General features: G+C 36.9%; 1 protein-coding gene across 1 annotated transcript in view; it reads left to right on the forward strand.

The window, feature by feature from the left end:
* Nucleotides 1-20998, forward strand: part of LOC111705470 (centrosome-associated protein CEP250-like) — a 36180-nt gene that overhangs the window by 13911 nt on the left and 1271 nt on the right. Inside the window, exons 17-37 of the mRNA XM_023478029.1 lie at nucleotides 153-1499; nucleotides 2438-2533; nucleotides 3888-3983; nucleotides 4254-4352; nucleotides 4593-4721; nucleotides 5345-5464; nucleotides 6361-6531; nucleotides 7674-7761; nucleotides 8474-8529; nucleotides 8811-8927; nucleotides 9477-9713; nucleotides 10314-10436; nucleotides 10804-10889; nucleotides 11576-11703; nucleotides 12172-12310; nucleotides 12601-15892; nucleotides 16335-16471; nucleotides 17372-17507; nucleotides 18434-18545; nucleotides 18935-19131; nucleotides 20545-20721. Coding sequence (XP_023333797.1) covers nucleotides 153-1499; nucleotides 2438-2533; nucleotides 3888-3983; nucleotides 4254-4352; nucleotides 4593-4721; nucleotides 5345-5464; nucleotides 6361-6531; nucleotides 7674-7761; nucleotides 8474-8529; nucleotides 8811-8927; nucleotides 9477-9713; nucleotides 10314-10436; nucleotides 10804-10889; nucleotides 11576-11703; nucleotides 12172-12310; nucleotides 12601-15892; nucleotides 16335-16471; nucleotides 17372-17507; nucleotides 18434-18545; nucleotides 18935-19131; nucleotides 20545-20721 — 7083 coding nt within the window. The remainder of the gene's footprint in view (nucleotides 1-152; nucleotides 1500-2437; nucleotides 2534-3887; nucleotides 3984-4253; nucleotides 4353-4592; nucleotides 4722-5344; nucleotides 5465-6360; nucleotides 6532-7673; nucleotides 7762-8473; nucleotides 8530-8810; nucleotides 8928-9476; nucleotides 9714-10313; nucleotides 10437-10803; nucleotides 10890-11575; nucleotides 11704-12171; nucleotides 12311-12600; nucleotides 15893-16334; nucleotides 16472-17371; nucleotides 17508-18433; nucleotides 18546-18934; nucleotides 19132-20544; nucleotides 20722-20998) is intronic.

Genomic DNA, 20998 nt, shown 5'->3' on the forward strand with positions numbered 1-20998 from the left:
TTATTTCGAAAAACTTGCAACATTATTTTCTTCTTCTTATCTGATAAGAATTCATTTTTTCCTTAAGATTAAGTTAAATGGCATACACAATAAAAAGGGGGATACTAGATAAATCCCTTTATTTAGTGTCAACTAACTACAATTTAATTTAGGAGACTGAAGAAAAAATGCGCGAAATAAAGCAGGACCTTGAAAACAAAATAGAAGAGTTGAATCTTTTATCACAAGAACATACCTCCCTCAAAGAGAAATACTATTCCTCCATGAAACAATTGCAAAACTTGGAGCAGAGATACAGCAGCCTTACGGAGCAAGGTTCTCCTGAAATATCCGTCCTTATTATAGAGAGAGATGTGCTGAAAGATAAGAACGATAAGCTTAAGGACATGTGTAAAAAATACATTGCTAAACTTAAACAACAAGAAGTCCGGCTTAAGTCAAGCACTGAGAATAAATTGGAAAACCCGGAGGAAGAAAATTACAAATCAGAGATTGAAACCTTGAAGGTCGAGTTAACCGGTCTGAGACAGGAGCTGTTGAACCAGCAGGAGGTCGTAGAGAACTATGAGGAGGAGGTGAAGAACCACTACACCAACCTTCAGCAGAAGTTCGACGAGTGTGAAAGGTTAGAAAAGGAGTGTGCAGAGAAAGATAGTATGATCACAGACAAAGATGATCTTATCAGAGATCTTAAACAGAAGTTGGAGAATGCTCCTGAAAACATCACTGTGTGTGTTCCTGAAGAAGCAGCGCATCAGCAGACTAAGAACGAGCTCGCCTCCATTAGAGAGAAATGTAAGAAACTCATTGTCAAGGTTAAGCAGCAGGATGCATTACTTAAGCAGGAGGGCGCTCGGTTGAGAGCCGACAGTGTGCTTGATGAATCCGCGCTTGAAGACAAATCCCGGGAATTGGAAGAAGAAATTAAAACCCGGAAGTTATTTGAAGAAGAGAGAATGCATCTTGCAGAGAAGCTAGAAGAAGAGAAATTAAAATTAAACATTCTTTCAGATGAAAATTCTGAACTGAAACTAAAGCTTGAAAATCATGAACATCAATTGAAAGCTTTGGAAACTATATCCAAGGAGAAGATTGCCCTTTACGATGTTCAGAACAGTTTAAAGGACGAACTGAAGATCCTAAAGCAGGAGAAAGCTGCGGAAACCCTGAAGGTTGAACAGCTCCAGGCACAGATCAGGAGTATCCGGGAGGAAACCTTGATTGCCCAGATGCAGGCGTCCCCACTGCTCAACCAAGAGCCTGAACCAGCATTTGCTGGATTCGAGGAGGACGATGGTTGGGCCTCACCAGACCCTCTTCCCCAGGTTCAAGAGGATGATGGGTTGATGACTCCTGAACCTTCTGCTGTAGCAGTGCAATCTGTTCATGAAGGGGTTGACCCTGTTGCAGATGTGGAGAAGGATGGAGAATCTAGGAAGAAAAACTCTGATAGATGGACCGGATGGGAGACCAAGGATTCCGGTGATGAAGAAAAACAGGTTAAAGTACTTTTTGTTTTGATGGTAGAAGTAGGATGGTAGTGTGTGATCATATTTTAGGACTGTAATATTGGACATACGTGTTTTCAGACCCAAAATTGTTTTAAATCTTAAAACAGAGTCCGAATTTAATTAATTTGAGCCGCGTCTCAAATCCGCCAAAACCGGTTTCAATTGAGTGCCGGCTTAATATTGAAACTACTAGATATTTTTCTATAAACTCGATAATACGGTCGGATGCTCTTAAGGTTGGGTTCTGTACTTCAGTGGGACCCATCAAATAGTGAAATAGAAAGACGGCGTTTAGTGTTTAGGGAGTGACCGGCAATTTAAGGTTGTTAAACTGAGAATGTAGTTACCACCCAAATGGATGATTTTAAACGTTGACTTTGCGCTCAAACTCAGTAGTTATATACATTAAAACGTTTTATATGTCTTAAATGAATCCTGAAATATTTCTCCACCATACCTCATTCTCAGTTCAACTACCATACATTGCCGGTCACTTTAAAATTATGATTTTATACAGTTCAATGAACATGAAACACCAATTGTTCCGAGTAAACTACAGTACACATTCAGTAAAATACAAGACACATTAAATTACTTAAATTTTTTTTCTTCCGATTTCAAAGTTTTATGGCACCCACTTAAATTAGAGACGTGAAATTGAAAAGAGAGAAAAGTAATCATGTTCCCACCATTTCCTGTGTTATAACAGGAACTGGAATTTTAAAGTAATGGTTGAGGGGGAAATGGTGGTTTTTATTTTTAAAGCTTAAACAATTTCAAGGGGAGTATTATTTTTGAAATATAAAAATACTCGCACGAAATATTTCATATTAATTTTCTCTTAGCTGACTTGGCCATGATCATTGCTCATTGATTATTGATTAATCAGCTATTATAATGACTATTGATTTTAACTTGATTTGTAGGGTGACGGATGGTTAGATGACTGGGGAGGAGATTCTGGTCAGGATGACGACCAGGTGCCTGGTGTGCCAGAGCATAAGGAGGACAGGGAACAGGTTTGAAGATTTATGTATATAGTAGCGTACAGTACTTGTCCCAAGTTATGTACTTTCATTTAAAGATTTATGATTATTACCTCTTGCATTTTCAATTCTATTACGAAGTCGTTGTCACGTTTTCTTACAATGTAGTTTCAAGTTTATGGAGCTATGTAGTATTGGTCTAAATTCTTTTCTTACAATGTAGTTTCCAGTTTATGGAGCTATGTAGTATTGGTCTGAATTCTTTTCTTACAATGTAGTTTCCAGTTTATGGAGCTATGTAGTATTGGTCTAAATTCTTTTCTTACAATGTAGTTTCCAGTTTATGGAGCTATGTAGTATTGGTCTAAATTCTTTTCTTACAATGTAGTTTCCAGTTTATGGAGCTATATAGTATTGGTCTAAATTCTTTTCTTACAATGTAGTTTCCAGTTTATGGAGCTATGTAGTATTGGTCTAAATTCTTTTCTTTCATTGGAGTTTTAAGTTTATAGAGCTATGTAGTATTCGTCTAAATTCTTTTGTTACAATGTAGGTTTAAGTTTATGGAGCTATCTAGTATCGGTCTAAATTCTTCTCTTCAATGTAGTTTCAATTTAATGAAGCTTTAGCTAGTAAAATTGAAATAATTTAAGTGTTCGTTATAAAAAATAAGTTTGAATTTGTCCACCGTCAAGCCCCCTCCCTGGACCTTCCGTCAAGCCCCAACCCTGGACCTCCCGTCTACCCTTAAAGACGAGATTTATAAGAAATACTAGCCGGAGAACCCATTGTTGCCAAGGGTACTTATAGTTACTTCCGCCGTTTACCCGCGCTTGGTCGTTGATTACGATTTCAGCTATTTTCCTTATAAACGTGGAACAGTTCAACTTAGAATCTCAAAACCAACTAAGAATCTCAAAAAAAGCTTAGAAAAATTCCGGGGTTTCCCAATTAGAATCAAATCGGTCAAGGGGCTTCTGAGTTATGATCGGACATAACAAACAATCGACAAACAGAGATTACAACTTTATAAACTTAGATTATGAATAAAAAAAATTTAAATATTTTTTACACAAAAGGGGTGGATCTTGTGGATATTTAAAACCAATATTTAAGCAATAATGATGAAGATATCGTCGCTTTTCAGCAAAAAAAGTGTGAAATTCTGACAACTTCCTTCTCTATTTTCTTGCACAAATCCACAAGTCATCAGTCCGATAATCATTTTTGAAGGACAACCTAGGGACCTTAGGACGAACTCTGAAAAAAGAATTATGCCTCTTGTCCTCTAATTATCTCTATATTTTGGGAGTTGTAAAAGAGGACGGCTTAGGAACTTCAGGACAATCTCTGAAAAGACCTCTTGTCCTCTAATTATCTCTATATTTAGGAAGTTGTAGAAGAGGACGGCCTAGGAACTCAAGGACGAACTCCTAAAAGAGAAGGGAACCATTCTTCTCCTAGAAGCCTAGCTCTGCAATGCAAGGTCCTAATTCAACACCAGCAGGGTTATTTAATATTTATCTGTAAGAGATAATAATAATTTGTTTTACAAAGAAAGTAACAATGTAACAATGACGACGATTTTGCGATAATTCTGTCATCTTTCTTTCTTCACTTTTAAAGAGAATCCGTGATTAGAAATTATTAAATTTTAGATAGAATGACTAAACATAATTGTATAATTCTTTAAATAGCGGGATCACTTCAAGCTTCGGTAATTTTCCCTTTAAACGAAATTTCTGATCTATTCCAGGTGGCGGAGAAGGAAATGGAGATGGAGAGTTTGGAGGAGGAGTTGATCAACCTCAAGATCAGGTTCCAGGAGATCGAGGGGGACCTACTCAGAGTACAGGTATGAAGGGGCCTACTCAGGGTTCAGGTAGGAAGGGACCTACTCAGAGTTCAGGTAGGAAGGGGCCTAATCAAGGTTCAGGTAGGAAGGGGTCTACTCAGGGTTCAGGTAGGAAGGGGCCTACTCAGGGTTCAGGTAGGAAGGGGCCTACTCAGAGTACAGGTAGGAAGGGGCCTACTTAAAATTAAGTAATTCCGTTAATTCAAACGTTTCTATTTTTCATGTTTAATCATTACCTAGGATGAATCGGATCGGAAGATAGTTCAGTTAATGAAGGAAAGGGAAGAGATGTATCGGAGAAATGAAGAGTTTGCGGAGAATGAAACTAAACTCAAACAAACCCTTGAACAACTGAAGCAAAAGCTCCAGGTAATTAAATTATTATGGGCATCCAAACTGTTTGGTAGAAATCAAAAATAGAATAGAAAGTCGTATTGTACTGATTTATACGGCGATGACTGTAGAAACCCCCCCCCCTCCCTGTCCCTACAAGATACATTCCGAAAAAACCTAAGATTATTCTGAAATTATTAGTTAGTAAGGCTTCAGGGCGCTTCGCGCCCATCTTTTATTTCAATTGTGAACATGTTCTCTTTGTGTACATTGTAAAACCTAAACAAAAACTAATTTCGCGGATTTTACAAAAAAAAATCATGGATTTTCAATATTTTTAAAAATTCGATCATCTATAAACCTATCCTAGGGTCCCCGAGGTTCCACTAAAAATTTGGGCCCAATTGGTTCAGTCGTTTTGTCGTTTATTTGATACAAACGGACAAACAAAGTATATATATAGATAATATAATCAAAGATTAGGAAGTCAGGTACTAACTCTCTTCATGGTACAAACTGCCTTTTAGGATTATAGGGAAAGTAGAAGAGAAGAGAGAAGACGGGGTTTGAAAAAATGGGATTTGTTGGAACACTTTTACTACACGAGTTACTTTGTTCTTCCACGAAACCATTCCTGAAGTTAAATTAATGTATTTTAGGAGGTTGAGGGCGTAGAGAACAAGGACGGACTCCTTCAGGAGAAGATAAAGGATTTGGAAACCCTGAACCTAGAACTCCAGACCTTAAGACAGGTTTCAGTGGAGTATTCTCAACTGCAGGTTAGTTTATCATTTAGTAGGAGAACCTAAACCTAGAACTCCAGACCTTGAGACAGTTTTCAGAGTATTCTCAACTCCAGGTTAGTTTATTATCTAGTAGGAGAGCCTAAACTAGAACTCCAGACCTTGAGACAGGTTTCAGTGGAGTGTTCTCAACTCCAGGTTAGTTTATCATTTAGTAGGAGAACCTAAACCTAGAACTCCAGATCGTGAGACAGGTTTCAGAGGATATTCTCAACTCCAGGTTAGTTTATCATTTATTAGGAGAACCTAAACCTAGAACTCCAGACCTTGAGACAGGTTTCAGAGGATTCTCAACTCCAGGTTAGTTTATTATCTAGTAGGAGAGCCTAAACTAGAACTCCAGACCTTGAGACAGGTTTCAGTGGAGTGTTCTCAACTCCAGGTTAGTTTATCATTTAGTAGGAGAACCTAAACCTAGAACTCCAGATCGTGAGACAGGTTTCAGAGGATATTCTCAACTCCAGGTTAGTTTATCATTTATTAGGAGAACCTAAACCTAGAACTCCAGACCTTGAGACAGGTTTCAGAGGAGTATTCTCAACTCCAGATTAGGTTATAAGTGGCATGTCCTAATGAAAGATGTTCCCTACAAATCTTCTTATAATCATGAATGAATGAGACATCCTTTTCTATCATTTCTATCTGAAAATTGAATATTTCCTTATAAAAAGTGACCTGCAAATTCATACTCCAGAGACGAGAAAGAAATTTTTCAGATATTAATGTTTCTTAAGATAAAAAGTTACTATATCATCCTACTTACTACTCAGATCGAGGTTCAAGGGTATCGTCGTGAATTGGATATGCTCATCTTATGTGTAAGGTCAATTGAAATTACTTTACAGTTACATAATGTTTAAATAATATTTAAGACGAGGTTGAATGAGTTGAGCGCAGTATCCGAGTCCAACTCTGAGCTGGAGGATCAACTGATGAGGATGAAGGATGAGAAGGAGGAGGAGGAGAAGGAGAGAACTAGGTTGAAGGAGGACCTCCAGGAGTCCAGGGAAAGAACTAGATTACTTCAAGCGGAGTTAGCTCAGGTATGTGATGCATTCAATTTTTCCGAAAGTCGAAACGCAGCGGGATCTAGCATGGATCTTCACTTTTTAACATGCTCACATTGAATATTGCGATCAAGGGTTGAAGACTGTGGATAATGTTTAATTTTGTGTATCCTATCCTACACCGAAAGAAAAAGAAAATCCGATGGAAATTAATTTTTTTTCTACCTTTGCCTGAAGTTTTCCCCGTTATTTTTATCGTGATTTCCCCTTGAAATGAGTGAACTAAATGTACACACATCACACACCCATCTTGCTTAAAAGGTTATTTTCATGCTAATGGTGAAACTTTAGCTTTAAAACAACATAAAATGCATTCTAACAATGTTCAAAGGTTTTTACCTCCATCATTCTCATTTTTGATGTAAAATTGTTGACGCTTCTGACCTCAGATTTATGGTTCAGGTATACTTGTATACTTGGAGAGTAGTTGATGTAGCCCCCGCTAGGGGCATTTAGCAACATCTTTTCCACACAGTCTTCTTCTGGAGATCCTGTCATATTCTCAGTTCATCAGTTCATCTCAGAAGAAGATAGATATTGGTCTAGATTTCTTTTAAATATCTTGATATTTTGAGACTCTCTAATTGTGCTGGGTAACTGGTTCCAATCATCAATGACTCTTTGGGTAAAGAAGTTACTTCTGATGGTGGTGTTGCTTCTCAGTTTAGTCAGCCTGGTTCTGTCATCTGATTGTCTGGTGGTTCTCACAGATACTTGATTAACTCTTTTAAACCAGAATTCATCTCCTTCAACCTCTAAGGTTTTGTAGGTTTGTATTAGATCATATCTAGTTCTCCTTGTTTCAAGGGAGAGAAGTCATAGTTCTTTGAGGTTTTCAGTATATCCAACTGCTCTCAATCCACTAATCATAATCACAGCTTGTATTTGGACATTTTCTATAGACGTAATATCTTGTTGTGAGGTTGGAGCCCAGACTGGAGTAGAAAATTCTAGATGAGGTCTGACATAGGTGGTAAATAATCTCAGAAATACATTCCTGTCTCTAAAGTGAAAGGATCTAGTTAACTGACCTAGGACCATTTTAGCTCTATTAACTGCTACTTCACATTGTCTACTGGGTTTTAAATCTTTGTTGATCAACACTCCAATATCTATAGGTATCACAGGAACTTGAGACCTCGACCAACCTCAACTCTGACCTCCAGGAGAACCTCAAGCAGACCCTAGAAAAGGTCGAGGCCAGAGGTAAGAAACCTTCCCCCCCCCCAGGGCCTGGGGTAGGGGGATTATATGCAGCTTACAGTATATAGTACACAGTATAAACCCTTGAATGAATGTCTTAAAAGATTTTATTCAGTCTTCTTTTGGATCATACCACGTATTAGGGACCAAAACTTATTTTACATTATCTGATCTAATCACTTTTTGGAGGAACACCAAGAATTTTTATGAAAATTGAGATTTAAAAGTTTTTTCGAAAATTGTACGGATTTTTTCAAAAAAGTATTGGCCACCCTGCATGCTACTTTTATTCTGACTTAGGCCAAACTTAGCAAATAAGTATTCAAAGATATTTTCTTTTACTGCACGGGCGCGCGGACATTTAAGGCTTTGCAGGTGAATTATTTGAGCGCATATTTTTTTCAAGAGTATCAGAATAAATGTTCAAGTGCAATTAATGAAGTTAAGATTGATTTACTTTTGCTCAGATCCGCTCAAAACCAAAAAAGCATTTAATATACATAATTTTAAGCTCGCATGCAAAAAATCAGCCTCCTAGGACAATGCTAAGCTATGTTTATACACTGTTTAAATTTCCCGGAGAGTAATACGTGTTATGCTTTATCATTGATATAAAAAAAAAATTTCCGAAGGTATACAATTCAAAAGACCAAATTTTTTTATATTATTATTTAATTAATAATTTGTTAAGTTTGGATTCATATTTTTGTTTTAGAATTGAGAGAACGTGAACTTGAATCCGTACTCTCACAGATTAATAACTCCCAACAGGTTTATAATTTCATAGATAGGACACTTAAAAGTTAGGACGTTTAATAGATGGGACAATGTGATATCTCATAAAAAGGACATGTCATTGATAGGACATCTCATAGCAAGTATTTTTCTTTGACAGGAAATATTTCGACAGGATCATGTTTGCCAAATTTCGCCACTTCTAATAAATATTTGCTTACCCATTTAAATTTGTGTAAAATTCTTATTGTTTTTAGCAAAATTCTTTTATTTTCAAAAAAAAAATAGAAGATTTTTAAAGAGGATAAATTATCTAGGATGAATCTGATCGGAAGATAGTTCAGCTAATGAAGGAAAGGGAAGAGATGTATCGGAGAAATGAAGAGTTGACGGAGAGTGAAACTAAACTCAACCAAACCCTGGAACAACTCCAGGTACAGAGTGGGCCTCTAAACATAACAATTTCTATTAAATCAAAATAAACTGATTAAAATACCGTTTTCCTAAGATGTATTTTGACCGGAACCCATACAACTGAATATGACATTTATGCAATCATATTTGTGTTTTAGTTCTCATCAGATAATAGCTGAATGGTCCAGCATTGCTCGTGGGAGAAAAAGAAAATGTTTGAAAAAAAATTTCGAATTTTATTGCCTTTAACACGGGGGAACACCCCTGAGTGTCCACAAAAATGTCAGCCCAATCGGTCCAGCCGTTTGGCCGGCTATAGGCAACATATATCTATATTCAATACGAATGTTTTGTTTTATTATATAGATATGCAATTAGTTTCACTAGAGCTCAGATAGAGCCGTTCTGATTAAGTAACGAACGATTTTTGGATGAAATAACGGTCTAATCTCGTTAATAATCATCACATGAACGACCAACTGTGTTCTTTACCGCCATTTTTCCGTAATGTCAAGTCAAATACAAAGTTTTATTAGTCTTCAGCAAGGTTTTGAATATCTTGTATCTAGGCCTCTCGTCTTGCTGAGAGTAATGCACTGGGGGAGCAAATCAAAGAGAAATCCGAAATTCTAGATGAAGTCTTGCTCCGGGTTGAGAACCTGAAGCAGACGAACGCTGAGCTTCAGTCCAGGTTGGAACAGGGAGAGGAGAGAAGGGAGGAGATGGTTAGGGAGCTGAACCTGAGGATCCAGGCTCTAGATCAGGAGAGAAATGATTTACAGGAGGAGAGAATAGACCTTAACAAGGTAAACCTTTAAAGGGACTGTAAGCGTAATTACAAGTGAACTCCATGCAAATATATCAACGCCTGATCTACAATTTTACCTCTAAAAGAAATATTTGATAAAGTCTGAATTATTTATCAATGTTAATAATTTTGAAAAATGATTTTTTTCTCTTGTGGTTTCTCTGCATAAGTGACTTGTGCATTTGTACTGCAGGTAAACATACAAAATTACGAAAATATATTTAAAATTGTTGATCAATCGGTAACATTGTAATCCAGTCATTGCCATCCATGGAGGGTCACTTAAAACTAAGCTTACAGTCCCTTAATATAGGATTTTTTGTCAGCCCTGGATTATTTTAGATATTAGTGTATGAGAGGTGGATATTTTTAATTTTACCAATCTTAATTATCGGGATTTCAAAACCCAAAAAATGAAGGAAGAAAAATCGATTTTAAATTAACTAAAAAGTAAATTGGTTCTTCCCAAATTGCTAGAATGTCTCAAAAATCTCTTAAATTTCAAATTATTACGTTTGTAAATTTCTGTTTTTTCACAACTACTTCCTGTAAATCCCTATACCCCTGTAATATTTAGTGTTTAAAGTTATAAATTTAGGAGGTGGAGAACTTGAAAAGTCTGGTTAATGAAATGAGTTTTGAGAATGATACACTTCAAAGAAACTTGTTCGAGACAGAAAATAGCCTGACAATTCATACACAGAGGATTATTGACCTAGAGGTTTGTTGATTGTTTTTAAACTTTCTCCGAAACCAAAGGAACGGATAAGTTGACTAAAATATTTTTACCTTTGCAACCTTCTGGCGTAAACCTTTGATATTCCAATTTATGAATCCTGCAAGATCAAATTGGATATTTTTACTTTTTATTATGAATATTAGTGAATAATTCAATATTTTTATCGCAACTAAATTATCTGTTTTTGTGAGGAGATTTTTTTTTGGGGGGGGGATGGGGCGCGGCGGGCTTAAATCTTGAAACATTGATTTAAGTGGAACTAACCATATTTGAGCTGCGGCTCAAATTCTTTAAATTCGGCCTCTAGTTCACCCTTTGCCCTTTTTATTATTAAAAAAAACTTTTGAAGGGTGAGTTAAACCAGCTCCGACCGCCGATACAGAACGCTCCACCACCTGATGTTACAAACCCAGTTTCGGAACCAGATGTTGCAAGGTAGGAGAGAGGGTTCGTGCAATTTAAAGGCTGGACCTCCCTGCATTTTTTGGATAGAAAATTAGGACCAGACTTCATAATTAGACTTCATAAGAAATACAATTTAGTACTTTTAAATGATTCAGTTTCGTAAGCAGTGCTCAGGGATCCGCAAGATTTCGACTTGGTAAAATATCAACTAAAAACTGCAAAATAAAATAAATTCTTAGCACTGTTCGTAAGGATGAATTTCTTATAACTACGACTTTTTTGTTAATACGGGGTTGCCCAAAAAAGATGAGCCTCCTGAGACTAATTTACAAAACTTTCAGCAGTTTTTTTTTACCTCAATATTCTATGGTTCCCTAAATGTTAACTTGTTTCTTGTTAAATAATTTGATTTAATTTATCTTTAAAAGACGATATTTAAGTCTCAAAACGAAATTCATCCTAGCTTGGGAAACCGGCGCTGCCCAGGTTACTCATAGTTACTCCCGCCGTTTACCCGCACTTGGACTTTTTTACTGGGAAACTAAATTTTCGCCATAAAAGTGAACTCACTCAACTTCAAAACCAAGCTAAGAACATTCCCGGGGCTCTCCCGAGTTATCCAATCAAAATTTAAGGTAAATCAGTCGAGGGGTTCCTGAGTTTTGATCGGACAAACAAACAGACAATTAGAGATTACAACTTTATATATATAACAGGAGCAGTAGACGCAACCCTCCAGATATAATGCCCGGTCAACCTGTGGATCAAATCCCGGCTGGTCAGCTGGATCTTGTTAACGATAATGCAGCAAGCTGGTTCGATAACTTGGCAGCTTATCCACAAGGTACTTTTCTCAATCTTTTCTCAATTATGTTTTGAAAGAAATTTTTATAATTGAAAAGAATCGATTAAAGTATAGATTAATTTTCCGCTAAATGCTGCATGCACTTGGAACTTTTGGTTGAGACAAAGCTATGCCAAACTTAAAATCCTTAGCAGAAACTTCTGAATTCTTATGTATAGTCCCTCAGCTAGATATGATTGGAAATTTCTTTCTATTAAATCCTGATTTTGTATGGTTGATCAATTGCTTGCATTAGTCAATTATTCAACCTTAAAATTTATAAAAAACTGGTTTCCGTTTTGCAATTTAAACTTGCCAAAAAATAAGTTTTTTCTAATGTTGTTCCAAGCTTATCCATATGCACATTGCACATAATAGAGAGGATTGAAATTTCGAAAATGTATCATCCCTTTTTCGTAGATTTGTGCATTTACAAGATACAATTCTTTTCATAAATTAATATTCCAGGTAATGACTGGGATGGAGACAATGCTGTTCAAGGTTATCCAATCCCTGAACCTTTACCTGAACCTGTCCCTCTTTTGGATCCTAGAATTGAAATGGATCAACTCAGGGTTCAACTTGATACCCTTAGAATTCAACTCAGGTGAAGTTAATGTCAGGGGTGTATATATTCCATAAAAATCCCCCCCCTCTCTTTTGAAAATCATTTCTTCCCCATAAGTTAAGTATTTTTCAGGTTATTTGCATCATCGGGGGAAATAAATGGTTTTTATGGGACCATAATCAAATGTTTGAGTTAAATGTATGAAGGATGCAAAAATTTGCCTTTTTATGTTCAATTTTTCATTTTTTACCCATATCTCCAAAAATCATTCAGCCCCCCACCTAAAAAGTAAATCGATTTTCAGTATCTAATATTATAATGTTTATTAGTGAGAAAGAGGGTATGGTTGGATTCCTAGAAAGAGAGAAAGTTATGCTAGAGCACTCCCAAACCCAGCTCCTCTCTGACTACAAGACTATGTATGAGAAGTGCTCCAGGTATGAAGAGGAGCAGAGCAACCAGATCCCTGAGTTAACCAGGACAATTGAAACCTTAAGAACAGAGCTGGCCGAGCTTCAGGCTAGAGAGATGGAGATCAAATCCACTGAGGTCGTTCAGAACCAACTTGCCTCATTCTTTGGAGATGTTGATTCTGGTAAAAAAGAGGAGACAGATGAACTGGAGCAATTGCGCACTGAGCTTCAATCTAAAACATTAGAGGTTCTTAACCTTCAATCAGAGCTTGAGAACTACAAAGTAAAGTTGGAAGGAGAACAAGAGAAAACAGGTTCAACAGAAGCGCAGAAAATCGAAGCCTTGGAGGCTCAGCTTGAGTTTAAAACCATGGAATTGGCTGGACTTATGTCAGAGCTAGAGAATTTTAAGTTTAAAAGTATCGAGGATGAAAGCATGATTGGCTCCCAAACCCAGGATTTGGCTGATCTCGGAGAGTCTTTGGCAGCCTTGCGGTTGGAAGTCATGGATTTAAAAGCGAAGATATCAGAGCTTGAATCTGTCAAGGGAAGCATGGAGGAGTATCTTGAGACTGTAAAAACCTCCCTAATGGAGAAGGATGGAAGTATTGAGGAATTAAGGACTAGTTTGGAGCAAAGAGATACAACAATACAACAGTTGAATGAAAATATAGCTCAGCTTTACACTGATAATCAAACTGGAATAGGTCATATCAATGATACTACTAATGATAATATTCCTCCTGAAGCAAAGGAAGAAGTAAAGTATGCTGACCAGCAGGTGACAGCTATGGATAATAATGTCCAGTTTAATAGTGAACCCCAATCAGCTTCTGATTTCTTTATTGATGAAGTTATTGCTGCACCACATGGGCTTCAGAGTGCTTCTCAATTCTTTGAGGAAGTTTCAAGTGGGGACAATGCTTTTACTGCTGATCTTTTTGTCTCTGAGGTTATAGCTCCTGAGCATAAACTTACAACTGCGGCTCAATTTTTTGCTGTAACTGCCTCAGGTTCAGATGCAGCTTCCGGTTATTTAAACAGCTCTTCTGACCAGCTAATATACGATCCTTTTAGTCAACATCACCAGTCATCAGAGCAATCTGTAAACAATGCTGCTACAGCATATTTTGACTCCCAACCAGAAGTTGATCTGGCTTTGTCAACACCAGAGAATGTTGAACAGGTCCCAGCAGAGTCTGAGGCTATCATGACTGCTCAAGAGACAGTGGGAGAAAAAGTAGAATTAGATTACCAACAGGAAATCATCAACTACCAAGAGGCTATTGCACAGTGGCAGGTTTGGGGAGAGCAGAAGTCTGAGGAGATCATTAAACTTCAAGAAAACCTCAACTCTGTAACTGAAGCATATAATGGAACAGTTGAAGCATATAACACAGCTTTGGAGAAGCTTAATTCCTTTTCTGAGGAGAAGAGTGAACCTGGAAGGTCAGATGATAAAGTAAATGAAGTATTGAAACTCATGAAAATCAAGGATATGGAACTTGAGGAATTAAAGGAGACCATTGATAGGCTTGAGACTGAGAAACAAGATTTGTTTGAAGAGCTTAGAGAGAGCAAAGATCAACTAGGTGCTCTTGAATCTGTAAGTGAACAGATAGATGCACTTAAGAACACTGAGGATCTTTTGGAAGAGACTAGACTTAACTATGATAAAGCAAAGGATTCTGAACAACAACTAAGATCAAAGTTTGAACAAGTCCACCATGAATTGTCTGTGTTGAAAGAAACCTCATCTAAGGATCTGGAATCTCTCCGCTATGAACTTTCAGCGCAAAAGTCAGAAAAGGATCTACTGCAACAGAAGGCAGAGATAAACACATCCCGTCTGGTGGAGTTGGAGAGAAGGTTGGAGGAGGAACAACGCATGCAGGAAGAGGCTGCAGCAGAGTTTGAAGAAATGCAGCTTGAAGTTGTCAAGTCACGAGAACAGGTTTCATCTCTTACATCTCAGGTGGAGTCCATGAAACAGCAGTGTGTGATGAATCAAGGATTATCTCAGGAATTAGAGCAGCTCAAACTGCAGCAGTTGTTAACTCAATCTCAAAGTATCTCTACTGAGGAACAAAATTCACAAGGTGAAGCCATGAAACCTCTGGAAAGTGCTGTTAGGGAATCAATTGACGGAGAGAAGCGAAAGGTTTTAGAACTTGAAGCAGAGCTGGAAAGTTGTAAACAATATCTTAATGATTGGACTGCCTGGTCAGATACTAAAAATCAGGAATATACTGCACTCCTTGAAGCCTACAATTCATATGTGGAAGCATACAATACAATGTCCACTGAGTACAATTCGCTGAAAGAATCCAACCCACTGACATCAAATGAAGAACTTGAAGCTCTGAAAACTACTTTAGCTGAAAAAGATGTAGAAATTGCTGGATATATTTCCGAACTCAAAGCCAAGGAAGAAGACTTGGTATCCAAAACAGCATCAATTGCCAAGATGAGCATCAGCTCTCATTTAGGTAGACTAATGGTGCATAAGCAGGAAGAAACTTCCCTCGCACCCGAAATTAAATCTTTAAGCTTAAGTAAAACTGAAGAAGTGAACGTAAAGCCAGATGATGTTAAAGCTCTTAGTGTTGTTAAGAATGAAGAAGTAAGCGTAGAGCCTACTGAGGTCCAACAGTCCCAGGACTGGGATGAACCTGAAGGTTGGGGAGAGGAATCCTCACCTGGCCAGGTTCCTGACCAGGTTCTTCAACTAGAGCAGGAGATCAGTGAGCTGAGACAAGAGATTAAACTGCTGCAAGGAACAAGATCAGAGACAGAGACAGAGCTGAACAATTCCAAGCTAAAGAACGGTAAGCTCCTGGTTAAGGTGAAAAGTTTGACTAAACAGATTGAAACCTTGAAGAAGAGTGGTAGTTCTGGAGGAGGAGCTGATGATCTTGATAAAGCTCTGGAGGAAGAGATTAATCACCAACTTGAAAAATCCAGAACTGAAACTAAGGAACTCCAGAAGGAACTGGAGGGAGTGAAGGAGGAGAAGAAGATGCTAGAGAGGAAGCTGGAGGTCCTGGAGTCCGGGAATGACCGGATGGTGGAGATGAAAGAACAGCAGGATATGGATGTGGAGTATCTACGTGGGAGGAACAAGGAGCTGAAGGAGCAAGTGGATGGGCTTCAATGGCAGATTGCTGAAGTAGAAGAGAGGTCAAGGGAAGAGCTCGCTGAACTACAGGTAGCCAATAAGTTCATTGTGTTTCTTTTTCTAGGATTGGGGTCATTCTATATCAAGTCAGCCACTTCATGGAAGTCAATGTCATGAATTTTCTTTAAGCTTTGAACACAGTTAACTTATGAAAAAATATTTCCAAAATATCCGGCGTCTGTGACCTCGGTTATGGCCTTAGTTTTTTTGACGAGTGTTTTCACCAATTTTGGAAGAAAAAAAGAATTTATAAATTCCATATTATTTAGCTAGTAACAACACAAAGTATCAGTTTTGGCCTTTACTTGATGTTCTAATTTTAGCTTTTCTTGTAACCCAATGCACTTGATATTGATTTGCGTGGTGTGGCTGAATTGATAATATGAAAAGGGAAGATTATAAATTAATATTTAGTTTTTAAGATATCAAATTTTTTATTCAAAAATTGTCTTCTGATTTTTGAATTGTGAAGGTTGCCCTGAGCTCGTACAAGAACACCGAGGGAATGGATGTTGGTCTGGTCCAGAAGGAGAATGCCAGGTTGAGACAAGAAATCGTTAATATCTCTGGAGAGTTCAATTCTCTGCAACAAGCTGCGGATTCTATTAGGTCAGAGTTTTATAGGGTGGCATATCCGATTCACAACGGTACATATTAAATCCTTGTGTCATGTGCATTTATGCTTCAAATATTGCAAAGGAAATTGACAGAATAAAATTTCTCGTATTTATAAAATTGACTTTTTTCCTAAATTCTTTCTTAGAGAAATACTACTGTAATGCTTAGTTTTCCTATTTCTTGAAGGAAAACTACTGTAATACTCAGTTTTCCTATTTTGTAAAGGAAAACTACTATGATACTCAGTTTTTTTAATTTCTTATAGGAAAACTACTGTAATACTCAAACTATCGTAATACTCAGTTTTCCTATTTCTTGGAGGAAAACTACTGTAATACTCAGTTTTCCTACTTCTTAGAGGAAAACTACTGTAATACTCAGTTTTCCTATTTCTTAGAGGAAAACTACTGTAATACTCAGTTCTCCTATTTCTTATAGGAAAACTACTGTAATACTCAGTTTTCCTATTTCTTAAAGGAAAACTATCGTAATACTCAGTTTTCCTATTTCTTATAGGAAAACTACTGTAATACTCAGTTTTCCTACTTCTTAGAGGAAAACTACTGTAATACTCAAAGTATGATTGATTATAAATAGTCTAATGAATATGAAACACATGAAATGTCCAGGATGTACAGACTCCTCTCGCTTATTGAGCTCACTGATGTTTTAGCCGCTGGAAAATCAACCCATCAAACACATAAAATTTCTTAAATGTTTTTTCCTCTTTTCTCCGCTTTATGCTTCCTATTTTAAATTGAATAATTTTCTTAAAATTGAATTAACTCGCGTGATAATTTTAAATAAAAAATTAATAAATAAAAAGAATTAAAGTTTGAACTTACGATATATTCTTTTTTCTGTCAATAACAATGTATTACCAATATCTAGAGCGGAGCTGGTCGTGGTTACGGCGAAGTTAAAGGCCTCTATAGTCGAGGCCGAGGAGTGGCGAGGACAGGCAGTGGAGGCCAGAGAGGAAATAGAGTCACTTAAGCTTCATATAGATGCACTTCAGAGTGAAAAGGTTTTTTCTTCAATGATAACATATTTTCTTCTTCAAGCCTCTGGTTTTAGTAGGGTTTCCAACGTAATAGATTATTCTCTTACGCGTAATTACGTGCAGTTACGCGTAATAATTTTCATTTCGTGTAATTTCGCAGGATTACGCGTACTTGGGGAAATATTCATTTCGCGACATTTCATAATGATTACGCGTAATAAGCGAAACTATAATTACGCGTAATAACGGCCTAATTTTGCGTAATTTCTACGATGTAATTTCGCAAAATTTTGTATTAATTACGCGTAATTAGCAAAACTTCAATTTCTACAAAGTAATTTTGCGGAATTTTGTAATAATTACGTCTATGAAATTTTGAAGTTTTAACTTTTAATTTAAATAAAACAACTAACTTACAAGGAAAATTATGTCACGCAAGTTGAATCAGAAATTTCAGCCAATACTATGTTGATATAATTTTCACGTTCGACAACTAAGAAGTTTAACAAAGGGCCAACAACATAATCTATAAATTTTCAATTTTCAACGACTTGTTAATATTTCACAGGGGCGTAAATAAGGATTCTGTAGGGGATGGGGGGGGGGTTTAAATTTTTACATTGTGGCACGCCGATTTTTTTGTTTTAGTTGGGTTTGATTTGCATTTTCCACTCATTTCTGGCATTGACAAACTCCACCAAATACAGGCTTCATTTCCTACCTTTCAGCTTTCACCATGNTATATGGAGGCCAAATTGTTAAATAGAAGGGGGGTTTCGGAGGAGTATATGGAGGCCAAATTGTTAAATAAAAGGGGGGTTTCGGAGGAGTATATGGGGCTAAATTGTTAAAAAGATGGGGGGTTTTGGAGGAGTATATGGAGGCTTAAATTTTTATATTGAAGGGGGGTTTCGGAGGAGTATATGGAGGCTTAAATTATTATATTGAAGGGGGGTTCGGAGGAGTATATGGAGGCCCTGAGATTAAATGAATCCTTGAATAATGAGATTACTGGTCTAAAAACATTGATTCAAACTCACCCAGCAGCTCACAGTAGCCAAGGTTAGCCTTTATTAGTCAATATTAAATAAATGGTTTAACGGAAACTATTAAAGGGACTGTAAACGTATTTTCAAGTGACTCAACATACAAAGATGGTAAAGCCCAATTAACAACGTAACCCTTAAACCTTAATCTAATCAAAAATGAGGAAAATGCTATTTATTTTAAGTGTTTAATTTTGACACTTTCTTCATTGTTTCTTACAAGCAAGAATTGCGCAAGTCACTTTCGCAGAGACTAAGACATAGATATCTACTAATTTAGTATATTTTTGATCAGAAATGGCATTTTTTCACTTGAAATTATGCTTACAGTCCCTTTAAACAAAATGAAAGAACCATTCATTAAAATTTCTGGAGTAAAAAATAAAGATAATTTACTTGTTTTAGGAGACAGTGGTCAGATTGAACAGCTTCGAGACCGTTTACGACGTGAACAGGAGCTTGTACTACAACTAGAGCAGGATCTGCTCGCCCGTGATGCTGCTCTTGAACAGGCTAGAACACAACTAGAGTTGGTCAGATCAGGACGGAGTAGGAGAGAAAGCTACTCGACGGACAGGGAGATCAGTGTTTTCTCCGACCAGGTTGGATTATTAACAAATAATTCTTTAATACTAGTGTTCAATATCACATCAGCATCTACTTTGGAAAACAACCTAACAATCCAGAAATAATTTGCAAGGATAAACGGGGATTGGAAGTCTTAAGTAATAAGATTAATACGATTTAGTAGAACATATTTATTTAGAAATTCGGCGTCGAAGAATTTTTCGAAAAACCTTTTCTATTAATACAAAAATAACTACTCTAGGACAGATTTGAACACACTTAGACGGACATGAACTAGAACTAAACTGTTCTGATTGCTCTAGGACAGATTTGAACACACTTAGACGGACATGAACTAGAACTAAACTGTTCTAATTGCTCTAAGACAGATTTGAACACACTTAGATGGACATGAACTAGAACTAAACTGTCTAATTACTCTAGGACAGATTTGAACACACTTAGACGGCCTTAACTAGAACTAAACTGTTCTGATTGCTCTAGGACAGATTTGAACACACTTAGACGGACTTAACTAGAACTAAACTGCTCTAATTACTCTAGGATAGATTTGAACACACTTAAACAGACATGAACTAGAACTAAACTGTTCTAATTGCTCTAGGACAGATTTGAACACATTTAGACGGACATGAACTAGAACTAAACTGTTCTAATTGCTCTAGGACAGATTTGAACACAATTAGACGGACATGAACTTGAACTAAACTGCTCTTAATACTCTAGGACGGATTTAAACTCATAAAGACGAATATGAACTAGAACTAAACTGTTTTACTTGCTCTAGGACCGATTTGAACAGACTTAGACGGACATGAACTAGAACTAAACTGTTCTAATTGTTCTAAGACAGATTTGAACACACTTAGACGGACATGAACTAGAACTAAACTGTTCTAATTGCTCTAGGACAGATTTGAACACACTTAGACGGACATGAGCTAGAACTAAACTGTTCTAATTGCTCTAAGACAGATTTGAACACACTTAGATGGACATGAACTAGAACTAAACTGTTCTAATTGCTCTAGGACAGATTTGAACACACTTAGATGGACATAAACTAGAACTAAACTGTCTAATTACTCTAGGACAAATTTAAACTCATGTAGACGGACATGAACTAGAACTAAAGTGCTCTTATTATTTAAACTCATGTAGACGAATATGAACTAGAACTAAACTGTTCTAATTGCTCTAGAACAGGTTTGAACTCACTTAGACGAATATGAACTAGAACTAAACTGCTCTAGTTGCTCTAGAACAAATTTAAACTGATGTAGACAAACATGAATTACTACGAAACTGCTTTTATTACTCTAGGACAGATAACTCATGTAGACGAATATGAACTAGAACTAAACTGCTCTCATTAAACTCATGTAGACGAATATGAATTACTAACTAAACTGCTCTCACTACTCTAGGACGGATTGAGTGAAAACTACAGGTTGAAACAGGACCTGGATACCAGTATCCGGGAGAACAGGAGATTAAGCAGCAGGATCCAGGCCTGGGAGCAGGAACTAGAGAGAACACAGAACCTTGATCAGGAGGGTCTCAGGGACGAACTCAGTCGAGCCATTAAGACCCTTCAAGTCAAGGTAATAAAATGATAACTAAAATTGAGTTGAGATCAATTTAAATCGGTTCTACTTCTTCAAACTCTTTAGTGTCAATAAATCAAAAGAGGGTCAGGAAACTAGAAAAACTTTAACTACTTTTCATTCAAAAATGTCCATCTCCAGTTAATTTTGAATTCCATGGGCTTACTTTTGACCACTAGTATCATGGTTATCATTCACAGCTATTATTATGAAAGTTTAAATCATGGAGATATTATTGTTTTTAATCGGACACGTATTGTATATCATAATTAAT

This window comes from Eurytemora carolleeae, unplaced genomic scaffold (assembly GCF_000591075.1).
Source record: "Eurytemora carolleeae unplaced genomic scaffold, Eaff_2.0 scaffold227, whole genome shotgun sequence".
NCBI classification, from domain to species: Eukaryota; Metazoa; Arthropoda; class Copepoda; order Calanoida; family Temoridae; genus Eurytemora; species Eurytemora carolleeae.